Source organism: Culex pipiens, chromosome 2, assembly GCF_016801865.2.
Source record: "Culex pipiens pallens isolate TS chromosome 2, TS_CPP_V2, whole genome shotgun sequence".
Taxonomy (NCBI): domain Eukaryota; kingdom Metazoa; phylum Arthropoda; class Insecta; order Diptera; family Culicidae; genus Culex; species Culex pipiens.
In genome coordinates, this window is record NC_068938.1 from 7,068,201 (window position 1) to 7,092,584 (window position 24,384).

At 35.6% G+C, this 24,384-nt stretch overlaps 1 protein-coding gene across 4 annotated transcripts in view; it reads left to right on the forward strand.

Moving 5' to 3' along the window:
• The first annotated feature begins 15,531 nt into the window (after positions 1-15,531).
• The window catches only part of LOC120423395 (probable G-protein coupled receptor Mth-like 1), a 96,538-nt gene continuing 87,685 nt past the window's right edge, over positions 15,532-24,384 (forward strand). Inside the window, exons 1-2 of one of the 4 annotated variants that reach the window (XM_052706866.1) lie at positions 15,532-16,040; positions 23,032-24,298. In XM_052706866.1, the coding sequence (XP_052562826.1) occupies positions 23,477-24,298 (822 nt within the window). In that variant the 5' untranslated portion in view covers positions 15,532-16,040; positions 23,032-23,476. Of the gene's footprint in view, positions 16,041-22,783; positions 22,920-23,031; positions 24,299-24,384 lie in introns of those variants that run through there. The other 3 variants (XM_052706867.1, XM_039587186.2, XM_052706868.1) reach the window with 3 other exon arrangements.

The window sequence follows — 24,384 nt, forward strand, 5'->3', positions numbered from 1 at the left end:
TTTCTTTGAGTTTTTTTTTTGATTTTTTTGAATTTTCTTCGATTTTTTTGATTTTTTTTGAATTTTCTTTGATTTTTCTTTTTATTTCCATTGAATTTTCTTTGAAGTTTCTTTGAATTTTCTTTAAATTTTCTTCGAATTTTCTTTGAATTTTCTTAAATTTTTTTTTTGAATTTTTTTTGAATTTTCTTTGAATTTTCTTTGAATTTTCTTTGAATTTTCTTTGAATTTTCTTTGAATTTTCCTTGAATTTTCTTTGAATTTTCTTTGAATTTTCTTTGAATTTTCTTTGAATTTTCTTTGAATTTTCTTTGAATTTTCTTTGAATTTTCTTTGAATTTTCTTTGAATTTTCTTTGAATTTTCTTTGAATTTTCTTTGAATTTTCTTTGAATTTTCTTTGAATTTTCTTTGAATTTTCTTTGAATTTTCTTTGAATTTTCTTTGAATTTTCTTTGAATTTTCTTTGAATTTTCTTTGAATTTTCTTTGAATTTTCTTTGAATTTTCTTTGAATTTTCTTTGAATGTTCTTTGAATTTTCTTTGAATTTTCTTTGAATTTTCTTTGAATTTTCTTTGAATTTTCTTTGAATTTTCTTTGAATTTTTTTTGAATTTTTTTTTGAATTTTCTTTGAATTTTCTTTGAATTTTCTTTGAATTTTCTTTGAATTTTCTTTGAATTTTCTTTGAATTTTCTTTGAATTTTCTTTGAATTTTCTTTGAATTTTCTTTGAATTTTCTTTGAATTTTCTTTGAATTTTCTTTGAATTTTCTTTGAATTTTCTTTGAATTTTCTTTGAATTTTCTTTGAATTTTCTTTGAATTTTCTTTGAATTTTCTTTGAATTTTCTTTGAATTTTCTTTGATTTTTTTTTATTTTTCTTTGTATTTTCTTTCAATTTTCTTTGAATTTTTTCTTTGAGTTTTCTTTCAATTTTCTTCGATTTTGATAAAATTTTCTTTGAAACTCTTTGAATTTTTATTGAAGTTTCTTTGATTTTTCTCTTAATTTTCAATGAATTTCCGTTGAGTTTTTTTTTTAGTTTTCATTGAATATTTTTTTTAATTTTCTTTGAATTTTCTTTGGATTTTCAATAAAAAATTGTTTGAATTTTCTTCGAATGTTTTTTTGAATTTTCTTTGAATTTCGTCAACATCTTCTTTGGATTTTCTTTAAATTTTCGTTGATTTTCTATTCGATTTTTTATTTTTTTTTTGAATTTCCTTTGATTTTTATTAAATTTTCTTTTAAATTTCTTAGAATTTTCTTTCAATTATCTTATATATTTTTTATTTATCTTTTAATTTTCTTAAATTTTTACTGAGTTTTCTATGAATTTTTCAGATTTTTTTTCTTAATTTTGTTGAAATTTTGTTTGATTCTTTTGAATTTTCATTTAATTTTCTTTTGATTTTCTCATGTTTGCTTTGAATTGTCTTAAAATTTTCTTTGCTTTGGTTTGAATTTATTAATTTTCTTTAATTTGGTTTGAATTAACTATAGATTTATTTTTGATTTACTATTGAATTTTCCATGGATTTGTTTTAGAATTGTGTTTTATTGTCTGAAAGCAGGAGATTCTTAGAAAATTTCATGGTTTTAATGTTTTCCTTAAATTTAGTTTCATTTATCTTTAAAATTTCTTTTAATTTTTATTTATGTTCTTTGAATTTGATTTTTTTCATTTTTTTTTCAATTACTTTTGAATTTTCCTAAAATTTTCATTTTATTTTTTTGTTGTTTTGTTCTATGATTTTTTAAATTTTGTATCAATTTGATTTTAATATTGTTGTTTTTTATTCGTTAACAATTTTCTAGTATTTTTTAGTTTCTTAAAAAAAACAATATTTTTTGTTTATGGTTTTTGAGTCTGGTTGTTTGTGATTTTTATTTAATTTTTTTTAGAAGATTTGTTGAACTTTTTTTCTTCAAGTTTTGACATTATTTGAAATTTTATGAATTTTCGGTAAGTTTATTTCGAATTTTGAATTTTCTCTGACTTTTTTTCCTCTTAATTATCATTGATTATTTTTCAGTGTTTTTTGTTATTCTTTGTATTCGATAACTTTTCTTTTATTTTTATAATGCGTCGAATTTTCTAGTTTCTTTTTTTTTTGAGTTCACTAAGATGTTGTTTTGGGCTTCGATTTGAAAAATCTCAAAAAATAAATTTTTTAACCAATTTTTGATCTTTAAAAAACATTGGAATTTTAGGAAATTTATTGGTTGGAAGTTTTACTAGTTTAAGGTGACTTTGCCAATGTTTGTCAACTTTGGCTAACATTTCCTATATTTTAAGTAAAAAGAATATTCAGTAATTTTTCTGGTGTCACAGACTATGCCTTCACGCATTTTGTTACAATTGGAATAATAATGGTGCCATTTTATAGCAGAAATTGTGAAAAACATGCAAAAAAGTGACTGTAAAAACATGAAAAAAATAGATAGAAAATATGTAATGATAGGAGGTGGTAGAATAGGCCAAATACTACAAAAACAAACGTAAATTAAACAAGATAAATGCAAATTAAAATACTAAAAATGAAACAAGAAAAAACATAAAACAAGAGAAATAAAGTTTTTCGTAGAACAAAAGTTGCTCAAAATAACCTCCTGAATACGAGAAAAATAAAAAAAACGAAAAAAATGGCTTGTAGAGGGTTAATATTCTATTTTTTTTGAATAGTAGTCTAGGGGCTTTTAATTTTGAAAAAAAAATCTATTCTCTTTTATAGATTTTTTTTATATAAATCAAAGTTTTTATCAAAGTAGTTTTTTATTAAAGACAAGACATATAACTGTAAAAGTAGGACCACCCCGACCCCCCTATTTCACTCACAAAACAGCTTTAACTAGTAGCTGACAGATATGTGCTGTCGAGTAGCTGGATTTGATTCCCCAATGATTTCTCTAGCATTGCCTAGCCTGGTCAGCAGTGACGATCACTATCGCACTGACTTCATACTTCCAAATTTGGGATAACGATTTATTTATGTGCGAAATAGATAAATAAAAAGTCGATTGATAGAGGTTAGGTGGTTGCACAACTGCTTCAGCGATATGTTTTAAGGTATAAGAGTAAGTTTAAGATTGGAGTTTCATAAATATTAAAAAAAATAAAACATTCAAATGCAAAATTTATAGAACTTTGTCGACACATTCTTTTAACAATAAAGAATCTCATTGTTCCAAACCGAAATTTCACCCCTCGCCAGATTAAGTCACCACCGGCAATAAATCGTCCCAATTCGCACTTCTAACACTATCTACGGATGTCGATCGGCTGAATTTCAGTGTGCTACCAAATTAATATCCGGATGGGGGGACAGGACAGGAGGTAACACAACAACCCGCGACAACGGCGCCGACTTTGATTAGTCCATCGATCCCCGGCTACTAAAATTAGTCATCCACGTCCAGTTTTTGTTCGATTCGCAAGGCACACTGCGATCAAAGCGATCCCATCGCAATAACAATAAGTGGTCATCGGGATGTTTTAGTCACGGAATGTGCCGATCCGGCTGATGAATACCTGATTAGTCTGCGGAGAAACTGTCACTGCGGTATTTCTGTTGGGAAGTTACGAGTCCCGTAGGAATTTATGCTACGCGCGCGGATTCCCGGGCACTTAAACGGTGCACTACACACCGGAACGTCTGGGATCCACTTGGGGTGGAGTGGTACTACTGCAGACACTAAAGTGTGCCCGGTTAGGTCTAAAAATACCACGCACTCTCTGGTGTAAATCGGTCGGTCCCAAAAGAAGCAAGTAGGTTTGATGCAGTCAGTGCAGGCTGCTGGCTGGTCTCGTGGGAGATCTGGTTGGACTTGAATTTGCATCTTCGGTGCTAGCGAGCCAGACAGATCTCTCGGAGGTAAGAGGGAATTGAGATCTCTCGGTCCGGAATATGCGTGGTTCTGTTCGAGTAAAGAGCAGAGATTTGTCGCTTGATTGCTTATACTTCTGTCATTGAGTTGTAACTGAAACATTTATGGGTGCTAGCATTTGAATAGGTCGTAAATGTTTGCGAAACATGGTTTCCCAAAAAACAACTTTAGTACCAACGATCGACGTAGGCGGTGCCACCCAAAAACCATCAAAGTAACCCATGTTTGGGCAAGTTCCCCGAAAAGGTCGTCCCAAAATTCAAAGTTGACATCAATCGTCGCGCAGCGATAACTTTGATCGGGCGGAGGGGCCTACTAGATGTCGCGACGCATCAATATTCCGCGCGAAACGTTCGCCGGGTTGTACCTTCGAGGTAGGTTCGCACAAATATGTCGTATTATCATTCATCGAAAGTTCCATTCTAGGTCTGAGTTCTTTTGTCGTTTTGCGGACTGACCGGAAAGCCAGGTAAGAAAGGTGCCAACTCCGTACAAGGAGTTTGGAAAGGCTGCTCGCAAGGTGTCGCCGACAAGATTTATGATCTTGAAGGGCCAATCCGGTGACAAGTTCTCTGTACGCGGTTCTAAATATGGCTGACAAACCGCACTCTAAAGTGCATGTTAATAAGTTGGTACTTGAGTACTCTCGAGAGTGATTAGTCGTCGTGTGACTAAGCTATTGTTTCATTCTTTGAAGATCTCAATAATTGATCAGAGAATGATAGAATCGTGTGTGTCACTTAAATGGCTAGGGCAGAAAAAAAACCAATAAAATTAGTTCTACGACTCAAAAAGTCCCATAAATCATGGAAAGTTATGAGCACGACCCATGTGACTTAGGCAAGGGGCCAAGGGGAAGCGACTCCAGACATCTCAGTCTCTCTGTTTCTAATATGAGCGATGAAACGAATTAACGTAAATCTCGTGTGCCACGCGAAGACATTATCGTCAGGCAGCCCTTCGCACGTGACTTCAGATTATGTCTTATTAAGGAAGCATCATCCTCGTAGGGTGGGGGACCTTAATGTTGGCACGAGTTCTCTGTGGCGGAATGGTGTTTAAGGAATTGCTTTGCAGCTGGTGCCAACCAGTCTGCACGTTTGGTTTTGGTCTGATGGTGATGAAATGGAGAATTAGCAATTACCTTCTTTGGAAGATTGCTGTATATTTTTTCCTTGCATTTGACCTAAATCTTATTCGATTCTTACAAAATTCTCACTTTCACAAAATGTTATCTTCTGTAAACGACTTGGCATAAACATAAAAAACACGTTTTGACGCCTTCACAAACCATCAAAAATAGAGTTCCTCCAAGTGCAAACATCCTCAGCTGCCACCCGCCAAAAAGTATCTGCTAACAAAAATTTTGATAGTTTAAACATCCAGTCGCGCGCGCTCATTTTTAATGATCCGCCCGGAGGGGATATTAATAATCTGTACAGCAAAGCGCCAAAAACATTAATTTACCCCACGCACGCTTTCCGACTCCCAAAAACAAAAACATATCGCGTAATAAATGCCACACTATTTATGTTGGGACCTTTTCACCGAATGTCGGGGGCGTCATGTGTTTGAGACAAGAAAAATCACTTTCCTCCGCCGAACATGCACTTTAGAAACGAAGGGAAAAATCAAACCTAATTAGCTTGGCATTTGTTTATGGGCCCGCGCACACACAATATGACGTCGTTGGTGTCTAATGTGGTGCATCTCCTTAATCATTTCGACTTGGAAATAAGGGAGACCGTGTACCTCTACTTCCTGCTGAGATTTCCATTAGGAAGGTACTAAACGGACCAACAAGAGCGAGATGAAACGGGAAAGGAAAACATTGTAATGCGCTCTGGTGTTGTTTTCGGTGAAGACTTGTGTAAAATTAATGTTTGGAAAATGAGAAGGATAAATGCAGTTTAGTGTCATTTATGAAAACATAAACAAAATGCACTTATTGTATAGAATGGCTCAAAACAAAAATTAGTAAAACTTGGAACATACTTGTGGATACCATGGAGAATTTCCCTTATCTCCTTAAAAAATAGGGTCATCACCTTTTCTCATCTTCCAAATCCACTTCTTTTCCTGGAGATGGGAGTGATTGGATATGAGCTGTTGGAAAATGATCATGTAAACATGACAAATTCCAGTATTCATATAAAAATTACATCATTTTTTTTTTTTGAAAAAGCAGAATCCTCCCTTTTTTTAAGAATGTTTCTATAAACATGAATATATTTTGAGTTTGATCGGCTACTCAGTCTGGGCAAAGTGAAACGCTGTTTATGCGGACACAGCATAAACAGCGTTTCACTTTGCCCAGACTGAGTAGCCGATCAAACTCAAAATAATAACAACAGTCGAACTCTCATCAATTACATGAATATATTTTTTTTCAGAAATTATGTATTGCAATCAATTTTGTAAAAACCTCTTAAAAAATCATCTCAATTAGAAAGGTCTTTTAAAGCACTTCAAAATGAGCCATAGACATCCAGGATTGGTTTAACATTTTCTCATAGCTTTTGCAAATTACTGTTAAAAATGTTTTTTTTAACCTCAATATCTTTTTGCAACAGCCAGCAACACCCATACTCCTATAGGTCAAAAGATAGGTAATTTCATGGACTATAAGCTTACGGTATTAACTTTTTGGCCAATCGCAGTTTTTCTCAAAGTTTTTTGATTTTTGCCGATTCTGGATGTCTATGGCCCATTTTGAAGTGCTTCAAAAGACCTTTCAAATGCATCTATGAGAGTTGGAATTGATGAAGTTTTACGGAAATGCGAGCAATTTTAAGATTTTTTAGGTTTTTTGGACCTCAAACTTCGAAGCCCGTTTTACCCCACTTCCCTTTGTCGTAGAGAGCTCATATTTGGCATGAGTTCATCTCATGTATAGACAAACAAACGCTGAAAGTTTCATCCAAATCGGAGCACCTCGATACGACCTGTTACATATTGGTGAAAAACTAACTCTTAATTATTCCATATGCCAGACAATTTTTCGTTTAATAATAAAATTAGCGGCTTTTTTACATATTTCTTGAGTAAATGTGTTTCTGTTTAAATTTTTCATCAACAAAAATTAAATAATTCTCAAAATTGATTACTGTAAAACGGGGTAACTTTGATAACCAGACTTTGACAGGTTCGAGATTTTTCCGCAAATATGAAGAATACAAATTAAATACGTACGGAATGGTATGAAATCTTACTGACCGTGATAGAGAAATATCCAAACTACTTCAAGAAAAGGGTTTCACAACATTTTGAAAAGTTTTAAAGTAAGTTAACGTTATTTATTAAAATTTTAATCAATAGCATTATTTTATTAATCTCAAAATGTCATAATTTTCTGAAGAAACATGATTATGAATCGTGAATTGGAATGCATTTTTTTGATTTTTTCAAATTTAAAGGCATTTTCAGTAGAACAAATTTGAATTGAATTTCGAATTCAGTTTAAAATGCAATATGAATCGAAAATTTCATTTATAATCAAAACTAGTTTTGACGAATTATAGGAGAAATTCTGATTCTTTAACAAATTTTACCTGAAATTTACATGAATTTAATCAAAAAACTTTAAAAAACATAGTTAACCAAATAAAAACATTCATTTTTTTTTCTTAAAATCTATATCAGCAATCTTAATGATGGTATATTTGCCATAAAAATAAAATTTGAACACATAAAATCTGATTTTAGCAAGAAAAACTATGACCCCTGAATTCTAAATAAGAATTTTTAACGCCACTTTTTTTTAAACACTATTGAAAAGATTTTTTCCACAAATAGTGCACATGTTTTAAAAATAATAAGCTTCATACAAACATTACCAGTTGGAAAATATTCCAAAAATAAATTAAAATTCTATCAATGTCACTCCTGTTTATGGTATTTCGTTATTTTATTTAATTTAGAAAGTATATATTTCCGAATAAACTTATTTTTTTCATTTTTAGTATTTACTGTTTGTACACTGAAATAAAAAAATAGTACCCAATTCCTTTATTCTAGGAATTTTGCCTCTTTTCCTTATTTAGTAATCGGGTTTTTTGGATTACTTAATAATGAAAGGAGCCAAAATTCCTAGAATTTAGGAATTTGGTACTTTTATTTTTTTTCAGTGTATATAAATAAATACATCGATCAAGATTCTGACGTTCTATGAAACACACAGTATTACCCTTTTCTTTCTACAAATAGATCACAGCATCCGATCCCGGGTGGCAAACTAACTCCTCTAAGTGCTCTCACCCACAGGAAGTCGCAACGTTCCGCAATATCCGTCGTCGAACTAAAAGCACTCGTAATTAGTCCTCTCGTTTGAAGTCATCACAAACCATTTTCACTCAAAAGTAAAAAAGAAAACATGAAACCCGTCACGCGACACCCTTCTCGGCCAAACATCGCGCACAAACTGGCGCTCAATTCTAGCGGGGTTCTTCGTGTTGCCTATCTTGCAGGCGTTGCTGCTCTTCTCCCACACCGGTGCATGCGTACCTCGTCAAACCGCTCGTCCCTTGTCCGTCAGTCTACTATCACAAGACGAGATGAGAGTGAGAGTAAAAAAAAGGTTGAATGAATTTTTACTACGCGAGCCGGTTCCTGCTGCTGCGGTGTGTGAGGGTGGTGAGGGTGTCAACGATGACGTTTACGGGAGACGACGTTGCCATGGTTATGATGGAGCGCGTCGCGTTGCTTGCTGTGTCAACCAAACTCTAGTTTTTTAGTTGTGTCATTCCGAGATCATAATCTCGCATTTGCCCTTTTGGATAGGGGTTTTAAATTTAAATATTTTTGCGTGCGACGCGCCGGATGGTGCGATATGGGAAAGGGACCGGCCTGTAGTATTTACATCAGAATGTATGTACTTTTGGTTTGTTCACTTGATGCAACTCTGTCGCGGGCCGGGACGAGTCGGTGTATGACTCTTTCGCAATTGGTATCGTGCAACTGGGGTCGAGAGTCTGGGACTGGGACACACCCCTGCCTGGTTCTGATGACAAATATCAGGAAATTGTTCTGGCTGATGGTCAGATGTACTAGAAGGGTTGGAAGTTATGCTTGAATTCTAAGTATATTTCAAAAATACTTTTCAATATTGTTTTGATTTGAACGATGAATTGACGGTAACCCTCATTGGATAACCGTGTTCATTTCGAAACTTGTTGCATAAACATATAAGATGAAAGAAAGATACAGGAAAATATTTTTGAATGGTTTCAATTGATAAGAGTTCAATAACATGTAAATACTATTAATTTATTGTAAGATTGATACCGATGACAGAGTATTTAAAAAATATGTGTAAAGGCATACCCTCTCTATTTTTATTTTTCAATGAAATGGTTAGTTAGGTTTTAAATTGATAAGGTCAATTTTAGAGAAGCTCTTCAGGTTTCGAAAAAAATTAGATGTATTTTTTTTCATTTGATGAAACCTTTCCGTCCATTCCTGATATGTTGAACATTTTATTTCTCAATACAAATCTCTCTAAAAATGCGGACTTGCCATAGAAAAATGTCAAAAAATGTTCTACTAATCTGTATCTAACAAAAACTAATCTGATTAATTTTGTTGCCTTGGGCAAGGGCAACGTTTTATGCAATGATAAAAAATGTGTTGAAAAAAAGTGGACGGATTCTGAAAATTTATTAAATGTTTTTTTGTCAATTTGTTGTTATTAAATTAACAATTGATTAATTTTATTCTATTAAATTTTACTCTTTTTGTTCAAGTTAGTTTTTTTTTAAATTGAACAAATGTTTTTTAAATACAATTTAAAAATTTTCATTGTTATTTTCAGAGTGAAAGCTTATTGTATATTTTCAATCGATTTTGTGTGAAATTTCTATAAAGTTAACCCTTCTGAAATAGCAATTTAAAGATGAACATGAACATTTAATGAATATTTCTATTGCTGACAGTGAGCTAGCAATATAATGTCATTGCAACTCCAACATTTACAAATCAAAAATCGTACAGCTTCTTGTTCTTGATCAGGACTGCCATGTAAAGTAAAAAAATGGTACACGGAGAAAAAATCACGAATCATTTGAGATTTATTACTTAAAGTTTAGTTCCTTAAACATGTATTTTTTAATTTTCGAAATGTTTTGAAGGACTAAAAAAAGCATTTTGCGCTAAATTTTAGGATGGTGCAAATTTTGGTACAGGAGATATTTGTTTTGGGAAAAAAATATTTCAGGAAAATGATCTTAAAAATTATCAAATAATATTTCTGAAATAATTTTCAGATGCAAAATAAGTGATTTTAGCCCTTTTAAAAAGTTTTCCTAGAATGTAAATATTTGAAATTATGAAATTTTGAAAATCATGCCAAAAGTTTCCAAGACATTGCGAGTTGAAAAACGAGATTTTTCAAAGAATATGATTGTTAAGAGCTATTCTAAAATATTTTTTGTAGAGGTGCTTTCAACTATTTGCTAATTGCTAACAAAAAATAAACATTTTATGAAACATTTCACCTAGGTGTGCTTACAACTTGATATCTATTTAAATTTTTTTGCAAAGAGTCCTGAAACCTGAGACACATTATCTGCCAGTTACTTATTATCTGCTGATATTTGTTGCTCCGAAATTTAAAATTCTTGAATTTTTAAAGGTCCTATCTGGAGTTTTTTTTTAAAAGGTCCAATAAACCAAATTTCCAGTTTTTGCTTTTTGGGTGTTTTTTGATACCCCTGACTCAAGGCGGTTTCAAAAACACCCAAAAACCAAAAACTGGAAATTTGGTTTATTGGACCTTTTCAAAAAAAAACTCCAGCTATCAATATATCAAACACAATAGCTTATAGAACCTTAAAAAAATATAAAACTGTTTTTTGGCTACACCGTCAAATTGGTCAATCTCTTTTATAAATTTTCACTGAAATTGAAGTTCTTCATAATTTTCCTGTTATTCTGGCAGCACTGCCAAGCATTTTTTATCGCCCAGTTTTTTGAACTTATCGTTCACCCTTCCCATCTGCAGCCGAGAACAGAGGCAATGAACTTGATGTAAACTTATTTTATTACCCCCTCCACCCGGTCCAGAACCAGGCCAGGCCTGTCCATAATGTCATGCACCCCGTTTTTCCTAATTTTTGCGCAGGGGAAGCTGGAGTTGATTGGGGTGCGTTTCGCAATACAAGTTGAATTTGCTAGCCTACTGAGCCGAATTCACCCTACACTTTCCGTCTGACGTTCTGTCGACGAACGATTGAATTCCAGCAGACACTGATATTCGCTCCAGGGCAAACTCCTCCCACTCCAGGAACTTTTGCAACCCTCAGTCGAAAAAAACTTTCCACCCCTTCCCAGCAGGCGTGGAGTTTCTTCCTTATCGATACGCACCGAGTTGTTCGATAACAATTGAAGCGCAAACACAATCGCCTACTCAGTTTTCTCTGGCTGTTTGCTGTTAAACCACCCTTTGGGTAGCTGCGATTGTTAGAGTTCTCAGAAATCAAGGGGACAACGCTCCCATCGCAGCTGGTCACCCGAGTCGGGGGTGATGAGTGCAGATTTACGAGGCAAGCTGCCAGCGCCAGCTATTTCGGAGCATATGAATAGCATAAATGGCATCTACATGAGACTTTTATGGTTCCGAAGAGAGGAGGACCACGCCAAGTTGTTGTTGTTCACTGAAAAATCTGAAAAATGTTCTAAAACGTGTGCAGTGCTGCCGGAGGGAAGGTCGCCAGACATTTCGCCCTGTAATTGAGTTAGATAAATTAGAACTTGGCGCGCAGTTGGCGTTGGCAAGCAGACCACGTGTTCGAGCCGGAGGCTGGAACGCCAACGGTAGTCGGTAGCATGGATCGCCGGTAAATTTTGAGCTAACGACCGCTCAATTGCCACTTGCCGTTTCACAAAATCTGAACAGGAGGGGGCAGATTTCCGATTTTGGAGTGCATCTCTGAAAGGAACAAGTTCCCCTCTTCAATAGTCTGACATGCTGCGGGATGCAACACTGGAATGAGTGGAATTAAAATACTCTTCTCTGGCAAGGGGGAAAAATTTGCTTTTTGGCCTTTCGATTTCATTATCATCACTTCGAGGATTATTTGTTTATAAACATCGTTACGAGAGAGACCTTGCACTGCATGGCTTCGTTTAAAGAGGGGAGAAATTTGTAAAAGTTCTGGGAGTTCTTAAATAACGATAAACACGTTTCTAATTTGGACTCCGGGGAGCGAAGAGGTGTGAAACGGTGAGGTCATCGTTAAGGAAGAATGTTTATCTGGATTAAACATGCTGTTTGAGTTTGTAAAAATTAAACAAATCAAATGAACGACGATTTTTCACTAGCACATGCTATCCTTAATGAGATGGGGGAAATTCTCATTTGTTTGAAAGTTCCAATTCACTGAATCTCACTTTGTATACAACATTTTTGCAAAACATTCCTACTCCTAACAACCTACTTGCTTACGTCTCATCAAGATATTTAATTTTCGATTTTCGTTGAAAAAGCACATTGTAATTTCTCTAATATTTATAAACTATTTTTGTAATCCTCTGCAGCTCAACCCCGATTTTAGGCGGGCTTCGATTATAAAATTTGTCAAAAATACATTTCTCAACCAATTTTTGATCTCAAAAAAAGCATTAGAAAGCAGAAATTGTTGTAAACTTTAAAGTTGAAAGTTTGGCTAGTTTTATGTAACTTAGCCAATGTTTTTTTAAATGTATTTTTTCCATGGGCAACTTTGGCTATGTTTTCCACAAAAATATTCTATATTTTATGTAAAAATAAGCATGCAGTAATTTTTGTAGCGTCCCAGACAATGCCTCTATGCATTTTCTACAATTTGAACAAAAATGGCATAATTTAAAAAAATGGTTGTAAAACACATAAACAAATAAGGGAAAAGTTAATAAAAGAAGGTGGTAGAATAAGCAAAATACAATAAGAAACAAACATAAACTAAACAATATAAATACAAATAAAAATACTGAAAATAAAACACGAAAAACATAAAAAAAGAAAGGAAAAGTTTTTTGTTGATTAAAATGTCCTCCTGAATACTGGGGAAATAAGAAATTTCAAAAAATAATAATCTTAAAGCAGAATAACCTCAATATGTTTGAAGTTTATTTCCCACAACTCTGACCAAAGTTATTAAAAATATTTAAATTAAAATTACAAGCCATGCACAGTGGGCGAAATGGATCCAAAATCGGACTTAATTGAACGCGGCTGGTTCCCTGGAATGAAAAATAGTATTTCTTATGTAAAAAAATCCGGGAAATCGATTGGTGATGGTTTCATCCACCGCAAGAAACGGAAAAGGGTCCATTTTCCCCCAATACCAATTTTTTGCATTTTTCTTGAAAATCGGTCTGTATTTAGAGCGGAGGCTTTATGTGGCCATCCAAAATGCACTTAACTTATGTGAAAATGTCCCAGAAATCCAGTAAAAATATCCTCTAGCACCGCAAAAATCATCAAAGGTCCATTTAACCCTAATTCCGTTATAAAAGTATTTTTGGCCGTTTTCAAATGTTAGGTCAGATTTTAAAAATCTGAAAATATTTTTATCGTAAGGATCATACAATTTTATATAAGAATGATGATTTGCCCTTGATTGTTTGACACATTTATTTTGATGAAAATAAAAGTTATGTAAAAGGCAGTTTATTCTGCGTTTGGGAAAATTGGCCCAAAACTGATTCTTCAATCTTTTTATTTTGTTTAATTTCTATATCAACATAAATGTGTCAAACAATCAAGTGCAAATCATCATTCTTATGAAAAATTGTCTGATCTTTACGATAAAAATATTTTCAGATTTTTAAAATCTGACCTAACATTTTTTTTTTTTTCTTATATAATGGAATTGGGGTTAAATGGACCCTAGATGATTTTTGCGGAGCAAGTGGTTATTTTTACTGGATTCCTGGGACATTCTCACATAAGTTAAGTGCATTTTGGATGGCCGCATAAATCCTCCGCTCTAAATACAGACCGATTTTCAAGAAAAAAAATTAAAAAATGTGGTATTGGGGTAAAATGAACCCTTTGCCGTTTCGTGCGGTGGATGAAACCATCACCAATCGATTCCCCGGATTTTTTTACATAAGAAACACTATTTTCCATACCAGGGAACCAGCCGCGTTCAATTAAGTCGGATTTTGGGTTCCATTTTGCCCACTGTGCCATGGTTGCAACATTTGAAAGAAAAGGACAAAAACAAAAACTTTAAATAAAATTTGTAACCTTAGGCCGTTGCAAATATTTTTCAAAGTTTATGTTCGTGTTTAACTCTAATTTGCTTTTTTATAATGGTTGTTATTTCAATGCAATTTTTGAATACCTTTTGTAAAGCACAAACACACAAACAAACAAACTTTTTGCTCGATTTATTTGCAGAAACGTCAGCCTGCATACATTTTGAGTTGTTTGCGGGTTTGGAAAACTGTCAAACACGAAAAAGTGCGAGTTTGTTTGTTTCTTTGTCATAGTCTAATACCTGCTTAACAATGCTGAAAAATTACAGTACAATGTTTTCTTATGAATTTTAAATAGATTTTTTTGGTGATGTTTTACTTTTTTCTCACAAATTAGAAGTATGGTTTGTAATTTAATGTTTTATGTTTCGTTCAATGTATTTTTAGATATTTTTGTAAAAATCATACAATTTATTATCGAAAAAAAAGAATGAGTCTATACGTGCGGCCTGTACTGTTGAAAGTCCAGACGAATTTTAAAAGCTTGCTGCAACATTGAACAAGCTTTCAAGCGAGAGTTAAGCGTTTCTCGTTTGAGGAAAGCTTCTTGAAGCGTTTTGTTGTAATTAATTAAAGCTCGCGTTGTGTTGAAACACGAACGGAGGTTGCATACTTTCAGGAGTTAATTTTTTTTAGTTCGATAATTAGTTTTATTCATAGTCTGCGGCTAAAGTTTTGGCATTGTTTTTAATTCATTGAAATAATAAGAAATCGATTAACCGTAGAACTTCGCTTCATTTGAGGAATCTTATGTGATGCCTTTACTATTACGGACTTCAGGATGGTTTCAATGATATACTTTTCTTGTGTTTAAATCACTTAATCTTGAAATTGATAGATGTTTGATTTTCATAATATTCTTCGACCCTCTAACTTGTTTTTATTCTCATAACATAATTTATTAGTGGTTGACTAGTATGATTGTTTGGCAGTTGTCCAGTTTGTCCGTTGTCCGTCACGACAACCTGATTTAAAAACTGATTGCTGTTAATGGCGTTAATGTTCCTACCGATTCTTCAATGTTGTTTTTGATCAAAGACATCGAACAAATGGCTTTGTTGATTAAATCCTTAACCTTTGAAATCTGTAATAGAGAATCGTTAACTGGCTTCAGTTTCGTTACACTTTTATCGGCAGCTCCCTCTCCTAACTTCGCTGAAGCTCGCGAAAAGCTTGAACAGGTTTCTTCGTGTTCCCAAGACTGTTGTAGTGAGACACCGCCGCCGTGTAGCTACACGTTTGTTTATATTGCCTTCTCTTTCCCTCCTCACACTCCCTCTCTGTCCAACCCGTTTAGCCGGTACTAGCTGTCATATCTGTATTGGTGATAAACAAATGTTCGGGCGCCTTTCGTCTCGAATCGTGACAGCCGGCATCCGCCGTCGTGTCGAAGCCTGCTTTGTTGCCGTTCGTCAGTTGCGCTCGCTTCGTCGTCGCGGATGGTGAACGTGTTCTCAGTGCGTTTGGGGTGTGCGTCGCGACGCTCTCAGATCGTGTGGTGAAATTTCGCGCGCACTCGACGCCGCGGTCGGTTTGTTTTTGTTGACAGAATCACGTGCGTGCGTGCTCGGTTGTGGCCTTTCACCTCTGGGTATTTTTTTTGGATTTGATGGTGATACGTGATATTGCTCGTTTGGGGAAGTAAATCCGGTGCAGGTGAAATTTCGCAACAAAATTAAACCGAATCGTGACTGCACTCTCCGGCGTAAACAAGAGGAGAAGAAACGGTTGCGCGTGACGGAATGGTGCAAAGAAGAAATTAAAAGAATAACGTAGAGGAAAACGAAAGAGTGAAGATCGAACGAGGTGGTGAGGTGCGATCGAGGCAGAAGGAGGAAAAGAGAGTATACGATCGAGCAAAGGAAGAGGAAACAAACAAGGTGAAGAAAACGAAGGGAATTTACTCACAGAGGTACACAAAACAGATCAAAATCATTAGCCTTCGACGACAACGACGAAAGCAGCAAGAAGTTGTGTGTGTCATTCTCTGGCCCTGTTCGGGCCATTTTCGCCGGTTTTTTTCTTACCGTCGTTGCCGCCGGGCCGACCGGCAACAATCTGTGGTGTGATCCGTGTTTTTTTTTGTGTCCTCTTTGCCTGTCATCATGATGCAACAGTGTTCGGATCCGGTTATTTTTTTTTCGTTACGATAGGTTGATCTAAAACATTATGAAATTCAGCATTATCAGTGCTTTCGAGCACTAAATCGAAGATCTAAATCAGTTCTGAATCAGCACGAAATCAGCATTAGTTGATTTTAAATGCCAAACCCTATTTTTTCTTCAAAATCAAACCACTCGTCAACAGTCCAGCAAAAAAACGACCCCGGACAAAACCGCGATCTGTCGTCTCGCCGCCGGTCCCGGCGGCCAGTGCATTTAATTGATCAACATCCATCATTACGAAAAAATGCAATGCCGTTGCACACTCAGGCTGATGTCTGTCAACCAGTTGGCGGTTTTGCAACACAACTTTTGAGTCATGTCAGTCAGGGCAGGCCAAGCCAGAGTCAGTTGGAGCGGGAGCTTGCAGGAGCCATCGCGGTCGGTGAAGTTGCGGCAAACTTGCACAAGCGACCTGTTTCTTGGGCGTTGGAAGTTGACTGACGGTGATGGTGGTGGGGATGGAAGGACGGATTCTGTCTTTTGATTCCCGGATACGGCAGTGAGATTTGCAGTTGCACTGGTTGAGGTTTGGGGTTTTGGAGGTGGTTTGAGTTTAAAGATTTGGGCAAATTTTGGAATGTATTTTTTTTTACTGAATTCTGCAGCGAAAATATCGGTCAACTATCTGTCAAAATGAACAAAATTGTTCGGAAAATCGGTAATTAGGAAAAAAAAATCTATTGATTTTTTATCGATACAGTCCAGGCTATACGATTCGGCACATTTCCAATTTGATAAAAAAAATCGAAGTAATTCGAACGGATTTAATCATGCAAAAATGAGTTAAGATACAGGAAAATGCATTATAATTTGAGTTCAGTTGATGCATGTCTTTATCCGATGAGTTTTTATCAAAAAATTGAAAATTTACAATGAACTTTTAAAAATATGTTTTTTCCTCAAGTTTTCTTTAGCTTTTCTAAAAATGAAATTTTGGATTCTCAATTCACAGTACTCCATCGCTGCCATCCAAATTAGCTGAGCTTAGGGATTTTTCAAGCTCAGATATTGCAATTTTACAGGGACCATAGAAAATGTTCAAATAATCCGGAAAATCTCGTGTTAAAATTATATAGAGAAATTCTTATTCTAAAAATCAAAAATAATTTTTCTTTACACATTTTTGACATGATACTAATAAAAAATTATGTTATTCTAAATATCTACAATAAATTTTATTCACCAATTTTTAACGTGATACTAAAGAAAAATCTTGTCCAAATTTCTTCGTTTTATTAAGAAATATTAGATTGTTTTTACCTGAAATTATCTACCAAATAAAGCTAAAAACGTTTCTATGATTTTTTTTGTATTTTACATCTTTTAAAGGTAATTATATTTAAAATCAAACCAGATTATATAGATTTGTCTTGCTAAAATAAAATATATTACTTGAATCATCTTCGACTTTTTGCAAAACTTTGAAGTTTAACAAAAGTTATTATTATAAGTTTTCATCTCCACTTTCAAAAATTTCAATAAAATTTAAAAAATTAATCTGTAACAAGTTTAAAAATATAATTCACAAAACATAAAAACAGATGAAAAATGAATCAATTTTGAATCATATCAAATCACTTAAAATTCTACCTTGGCATGGTTCTTCTGAAAATTAGATGGAAAAATGAAATTATGTTAAGTTTTTATTTGATTGTTCAAATAAAAAAAAAATGTCTCCCGACTATTCAGGGGTTAAGAGAAAAGCTTAATTTTATTATATTTAAAACTGTTTTTTTAAACATTGCTTCTGCAAAAGCTTTCAAAATAATTAATATAGTTCTATTTTATACAACAATCATTTATAAAAAATATATTTTTTTTGTATGCTGAAGATATTTAAAAAGGGTCTTAAATCTTTATGTAATAATAGGGTCCTAAATCCTTATGTAAATTTTAATGTTCAATACCATTAAAATTTACATAAGGATTTAGGACCCTATTATTACATAAAGATTTAAGACCCTTTTTAAATATCTTCAGCATACAAAAAAATATATTTTTTATAAATGATTGTTGTATAAAATAGAACTATATTAATTATTTTGAAAGCTTTTGCAGAAGCAATGTTTAAAAAAAACAGTTTTAAATATAATAAAATTAAGCTTTTCTCTTAACCCCTGAATAGTCGGGAGACATTTTTTTTTTATTTGAACAATCAAATAAAAACTTAACATAATTTCATTTTTCCATCTAATTTTCAGAAGAACCATGCCAAGGTAGAATTTTAAGTGATTTGATATGATTCAAAATTGATTCATTTTTCATCTGTTTTTATGTTTTGTGAATTATATTTTTAAACTTGTTACAGATTAATTTTTTAAATTTTATTGAAATTTTTGAAAGTGGAGATGAAAACTTATAATAATAACTTTTGTTAAACTTCAAAGTTTTGCAAAAAGTCGAAGATGATTAAAAACCCATTTCTGATCACATTTTTTTTTTCATTTTAATGCAATTAAATAAATTGACACTACAACATTTTTAAGATCGATCAACTATGGTAGTTGTTTTTTTTAATTGATTTTAAATTCCATTTCAAATTCTTTGTGGTCGTACAAAGGGTCATTGTACTCAGAAAAATAAGCTTAATCGGTTTGAACAATAATATCACAGATTTAAGCTTAATTTTAGGACCCAATTGGAAAAAAAAAACAATTTTTTAAGATTTATTATTGAAGGTTTTTTAATTCAACAAATGCTTTTTGATTGAAATTTGTACCAAATTATTCAATTAATATATTTCTGGGTTATTCAGACGTACGACTATTCTTGTAAAGACTTGAGGATAGTTTGATTAGTTTTGTTTTTGTTTTAAAGATATCATTGCATTGCAAGATATGTTTCCATTTACCTTTACATGGATTTTCTAAAATTAACGTTAAAAATAAGTCAAAAACATCATGTTCATCAAGGAAATCTCACCCCTAAAATGAAACTACGTTTCAGTCAAGGTCCCCAACTGATTAGCAATCATTTGACTATAACCAGTCAAAACTTTAAACTTTACGACCTTCCTCATGGCCAAAAAGACACACAACTGCAGCTGTTTCCATACCGTACTAAACAGTTTGGAATTAATTGCCACCTAAAATCCCAAGGTCAAAAACCTCTCGGCGGAGCCAAACTGCCTCCGCACAACTAGAAAACGGCCGAAGCCGAATGATTTGCATAAATTAACCCGATAAGCAACAAACTCGTTCCGTTTTACAATAAAAACCCCAACCTCAAATTTCCATAAAATCGCTTCTCACCTCGCGCGTCCAGGAAAGAGGACCATTCACTTCTCACATTTTTAGTTGTTTGGTTCGGTTGTCGAACGCTCTTATTTTTTTTTCGGCGAAACGATCGCGATCGTGTTTTGGCATTTTCCCATAACGAGCCACATTCGTCAACGCGCGTCACACATACAAATAAAGAGCAAGTCCTAAGGCCGATCACAAAGCAGGCCGAAAGGTGAGCGAAGAAAGTGCCCGAGGGAGTACGGAGTGCGGAGGCATAATGATCGCTTACTGCGATCGTATCACAATAAATAACTGTCAAAGCACAGTTGTTGCGCGTTGCTCATCGTTTGCTGGGGCCCCACTGTAAACTTGGTCACCTGCGTCTGTTTGAGTGCATACAGTAGTGGTCCCCTTTTTAAGAAGTGTGAAAATTTCTGAAAAAAATCTATGGAATTACATATGTGGTTAGATATTTTAAGTATTGTTATGGTCAGCTTTTGAAAAAAAAAAAAACTAAAAAAATGTTTCAAAAATAATACTAAGTTGACCATAACAGGGGTACGCATCGGATTTAGCCTAAAAGGTATATATCAGTTGCATGCGTTGATAGAAACACATGTTTATTTTCATTCCCTCACTCTGTAAACAGCGCGCAGCAAGCCCTCGTTGGTCATTCCACACGACTACTGCGACGATCGCCGCGATGGCCTTCCCGCATTCAAACACAGTCGGCGGCGACGCATCGCGTCATCGTAGTAGTCGTCGCGTCGTATGATAGCTATATGTAGAAAGAAAGAGGATCCGCGCAGCTATAGTCAGTGTGTGACTAATTAATTAAATTATGTGAGTGAGTGCGCGCGATCGCTGATGACGACGAAAAACGACACACGACACACAAAAAGAATGACAATAACCTTTCGGACCGTTTTTTGTTTCGGTTGCTGTGTGTGAGTGGTTTAATCCGGATCGAAGCAACCCGAAAAAAGGCGATCGATTACTCACCCACGCTGAGTGCGATTTTTTTCCACGGAATCGATTCCTACGCAATTTTTCGAAGCTCGTGCGGAAAGTAAATAAAAGCAGTAATGGTCGAGGCAGATGATCGGGGGTCGAAACCGGATGTTTTGAAATGGTTGTTTTAGCGAGAGAGAGAAAAAAAATCGAAGAAAAGTAAAACGAACGACGACATTGGGTTTTAGTAGAGTGCAAAGATGAGAATGCTAATTTTTCCTAAAATTATATTTAAAAAATAGATAGTCAAATTTGTTTTTTTTAGAAAAATCAAGACAACGGAGTCGGGTTTCTCTTTATTTTTTTTTGTTTCAAGATTTTAAAATTACCATTATCCCACAGCTCTAGAAAGCAAAATAAAAAGTTGAGGATTTTTTCATAAGCTCTATTTATTTTTTTAAATTTTGAGCGATTATATAATTTAACAAATAACATCCTTCATGAATTCCGTAGTAACATTTCAATAGGGCGAAACTCCGTTTGTAAACAAGCAGTCTATCCCCCTCTTACTTTACGTGACTTGTTTACAAACGCAGATTCGCCATTTTGAACTGTTACTACCGAATTTTGTTATACTTTTTGTTTCAAAAATAAACAAAATTTTGAAAGTTTTAGCTTCGTGCCAAGTTTTTTTAGATGTCGTAACAATTTTGATACTTATCTACATGGAGAAAATTAGGTTCGTGAACAAGCGTTCATGAATGTTCCCATTTTCATGAACGCTTGTTCACGATTTTCGGAACTCATTTTTCTCCGTGTACACTCAAACCCCGATGATTTAACAACAACTGTTGTCAAACGAACGGGGTCACGTTTGAGTTTGACACCCCTTTTACACGGAGTTCACACACACTATCAAACAATTGTTTTGATAGTGTGCGTGAGCGTCGTGTAAAATGTGACAGTTTGTCACTTTTTAGTTAGACTTTGACCAACCAAACTGAAAAAGTGTCAAACGAAAAAGTGACCAACCACCGGGGGTTGAGTGTAGAGCAATTGTTTCAAGAAGAAACTTTGTGTGTACGTTTGATTTAACCAAAGAAGACATTTAGCATCATTAGTTCGTCTATACAAGTCTCCATTAAATTTTGGCAGCTGTCCTTACAAAAAGACCATTAAAATATTCAAAAATCTGTACCTGGGGAACGGATTTTCTGATTAATTAAAGATAGTAACACTCTAAAAAATCTACTATTCATACTGTTGGGTCGCGGACCCTATAATTAGGTATTTTTAGTCACCCCCCGTCGTACGGGGGGGTGAACACGAAGTCTAGTGTCAGAGTTACATTTGTTTGTTATTGTTTACGTTTTGACTTTGTAATGTGATGTTGTGAAATAAATTCTCTTGTGTTTTGACCGCTGTGGAGAGTGGATGTCTCCTCGGCAGAATCCTAATCGCCGTGTGTTTGATTTATTGTATCGTCCTCCGAATGGTGTTTCGTCGCCGTCTTCGCTGTTCTTCGTAGTTGCTGAGGCAACTTGTGTGCTTTCCCAGTCGGCCCGATAGACACAACGTAGGGAGCTAGCTGATCGGGGCGAACACATACAAAATAATGAATTGTGTGAAATCTTGATTTTTCTTATAGACAAAAAATGATATCTTTTGAGTAATAGCACAAGTTAGTGAAAATACATTTGGCCGTGTTGCCAATTTTTCGAAACATCAAAAGTCCAAATCCAAAAATAATCCAACTCAAAGCGAAACTTATATTAGGATACCGTGGAGATTTTCCCTTATCCGCTTAAAAAACAGAATTAGCAATTTAAAAAAAGGTACAAAACTTGTTTTGTTTGAAAAATGCATCAACTGACATGGACAACTTTTAAGCAACTTTCCCTTGCCAAGAAATCTGGTTGATTTCCTAAAATTGTTCCTGACAGTACTGCCACATATATTATTCCCCAGCATTAGGTCACACACAGACTTAACAAAAACAAACACTGCACTGGCTTATTTCCACAATTTTCCACTCCACTGTCAAAAACTACATCCGCAAACTCATCCAAGCATGCCCTGCTGCTGCTGTCCCTCCAGATTAAAACAAACATCTCCTGCTTGGCTTCGTTCCATCTCTACCGTCTGTACATCATGACTTGCTACGATAAAGTTCCGCCACACTAGGCCATCCTTCGTGGATCCTTCGGGACTGAGGCATCCTTTTTTTCTGCGCATGACCGTCAGCGCCTCCGAAACTATGCTACCTCTGCCGTGATTGCATTCAAAGGATGCACATTTTCGGATGCACCTCCGTCAACGGTTGTTGTCGTTTCGGCTCGACGTTTATCATATAAAATGCAATTATCAGTGCGGCGACCTGCTCTGTTTTATCACACTAGTCGATCGGTTAACACACACACTGGGTGAAATTGCATGACTGATTTTACGAAGAAGGTCGACACACAACTTCTTGAGCGCGCGAAATCGCGCGCGATCGTTTCTGAATGGATAATTAAAAACTAAAATCCAACTCTTTCCGTTTCTTTTTATTGGTTCTCGCCAACAGGTAGCCCCGCACGTCAACAAAGAACTAAAGACCGGAATTCTAACGGTGGTGGTCGGCGGCGGTAAAAGTGGTGGCCACGGTCTGCCTTTAGGCGCGTATCTCCGGTTGGCGGGCGCGACTTTCCGTATTCGGAGTGTGAGTGTGTGGCTGGAATTTACGCGCGAAGAAAACAAGAAAATAAAATAAGTTGAAGAAGAGCAATAGTCGTTCATGATGTGGTGTAGTTGCAGGTAGGAAGAAGTGATCAACAAGTGCTTTATGGTGTAGAGAGAGTAAATTCTGAAGCTGTCGTAGCCTTCACCGGACAGGTGTAACCGTATACGAAGAAGTGTCTGGTTAATGAGAGTGGGTTGAAGAAGAAGAGTGGTTGAAAACGTGCCAAGTGAGGGACCACGCGCGCGGTCAAGTATCTGTGTGAAAGTCAGTCAAAGTCCGAAGGCGCGCGATGAAAGAGAAAAGATTGCACTTGTCGTCGCGTCCAAAAATGCCGTGCAGCGTCCCAGTTTTGGCCGGCATTCTGCTGGTGACGATGATGGTCAGTGCCGGCGTCGGGGCCGCCCAACGGCAGCCGGTCTACATCAACAAGTGCTGCCGGGTTGGCGAGTACTACGACGACTCGCAGCAGCTGTGCGTGGTCGGCGGCATCAAAAAGTGGGTCCCCAAGGTGTTTCTCCCCGCCAAAAACCAAATCTACACCGACGTCGGTAACGCACCGGTCCACATGAAGTTTCTGGAGAACAAACGCCCGGAAAACTGCAAAGTAACCGCGTACACCACCGACCAAATCCTCCTCATGGGCAACGGCTCCCTCTTCCTGAGTCAAAAACACTCCCTAGTCTCATCCCCCGAATACTGCGTCGACGAAAAGGTCGCCCTGGTCTGCGCCCGGGACAACGGAATGGACTCCCTGCAAGCCCCAGAGAAAACGACATCCGTCTGGCGCTGTTGCGGCCCCAACTTCGCCTACGACAAAGAAAATCAAACCTGCGTCAAACTCAACCAATCCCACGTCAATTACGGCGCACGGATCGTCCAGTCGGCCCACGTGGACCTGAGCTTCCGCTTCCCCGATTGTCGGGAGCATGCCATCGCCGGAATCTTCAATCCGGATAACCTTCACGAGGACACCGGCTCGGTGTCGATCGACTCGGGCAAGATCTTTGCGTCGCACGAGTACTGTCTGGAGCAGGGCCTCGACGGGAAGACGGTGTACGTGTTTTCCTGCGTTGAGCACTTGCAGCCGGACTCGGTGCTGGTGGAGAATAAGGTGAGTGAGAGGGGCGGGAATTTGGTTTGTTTTCAATTCAGTGTTTTTTTTATAATTCATGAATTATGCATTTTTATTGATTTAGA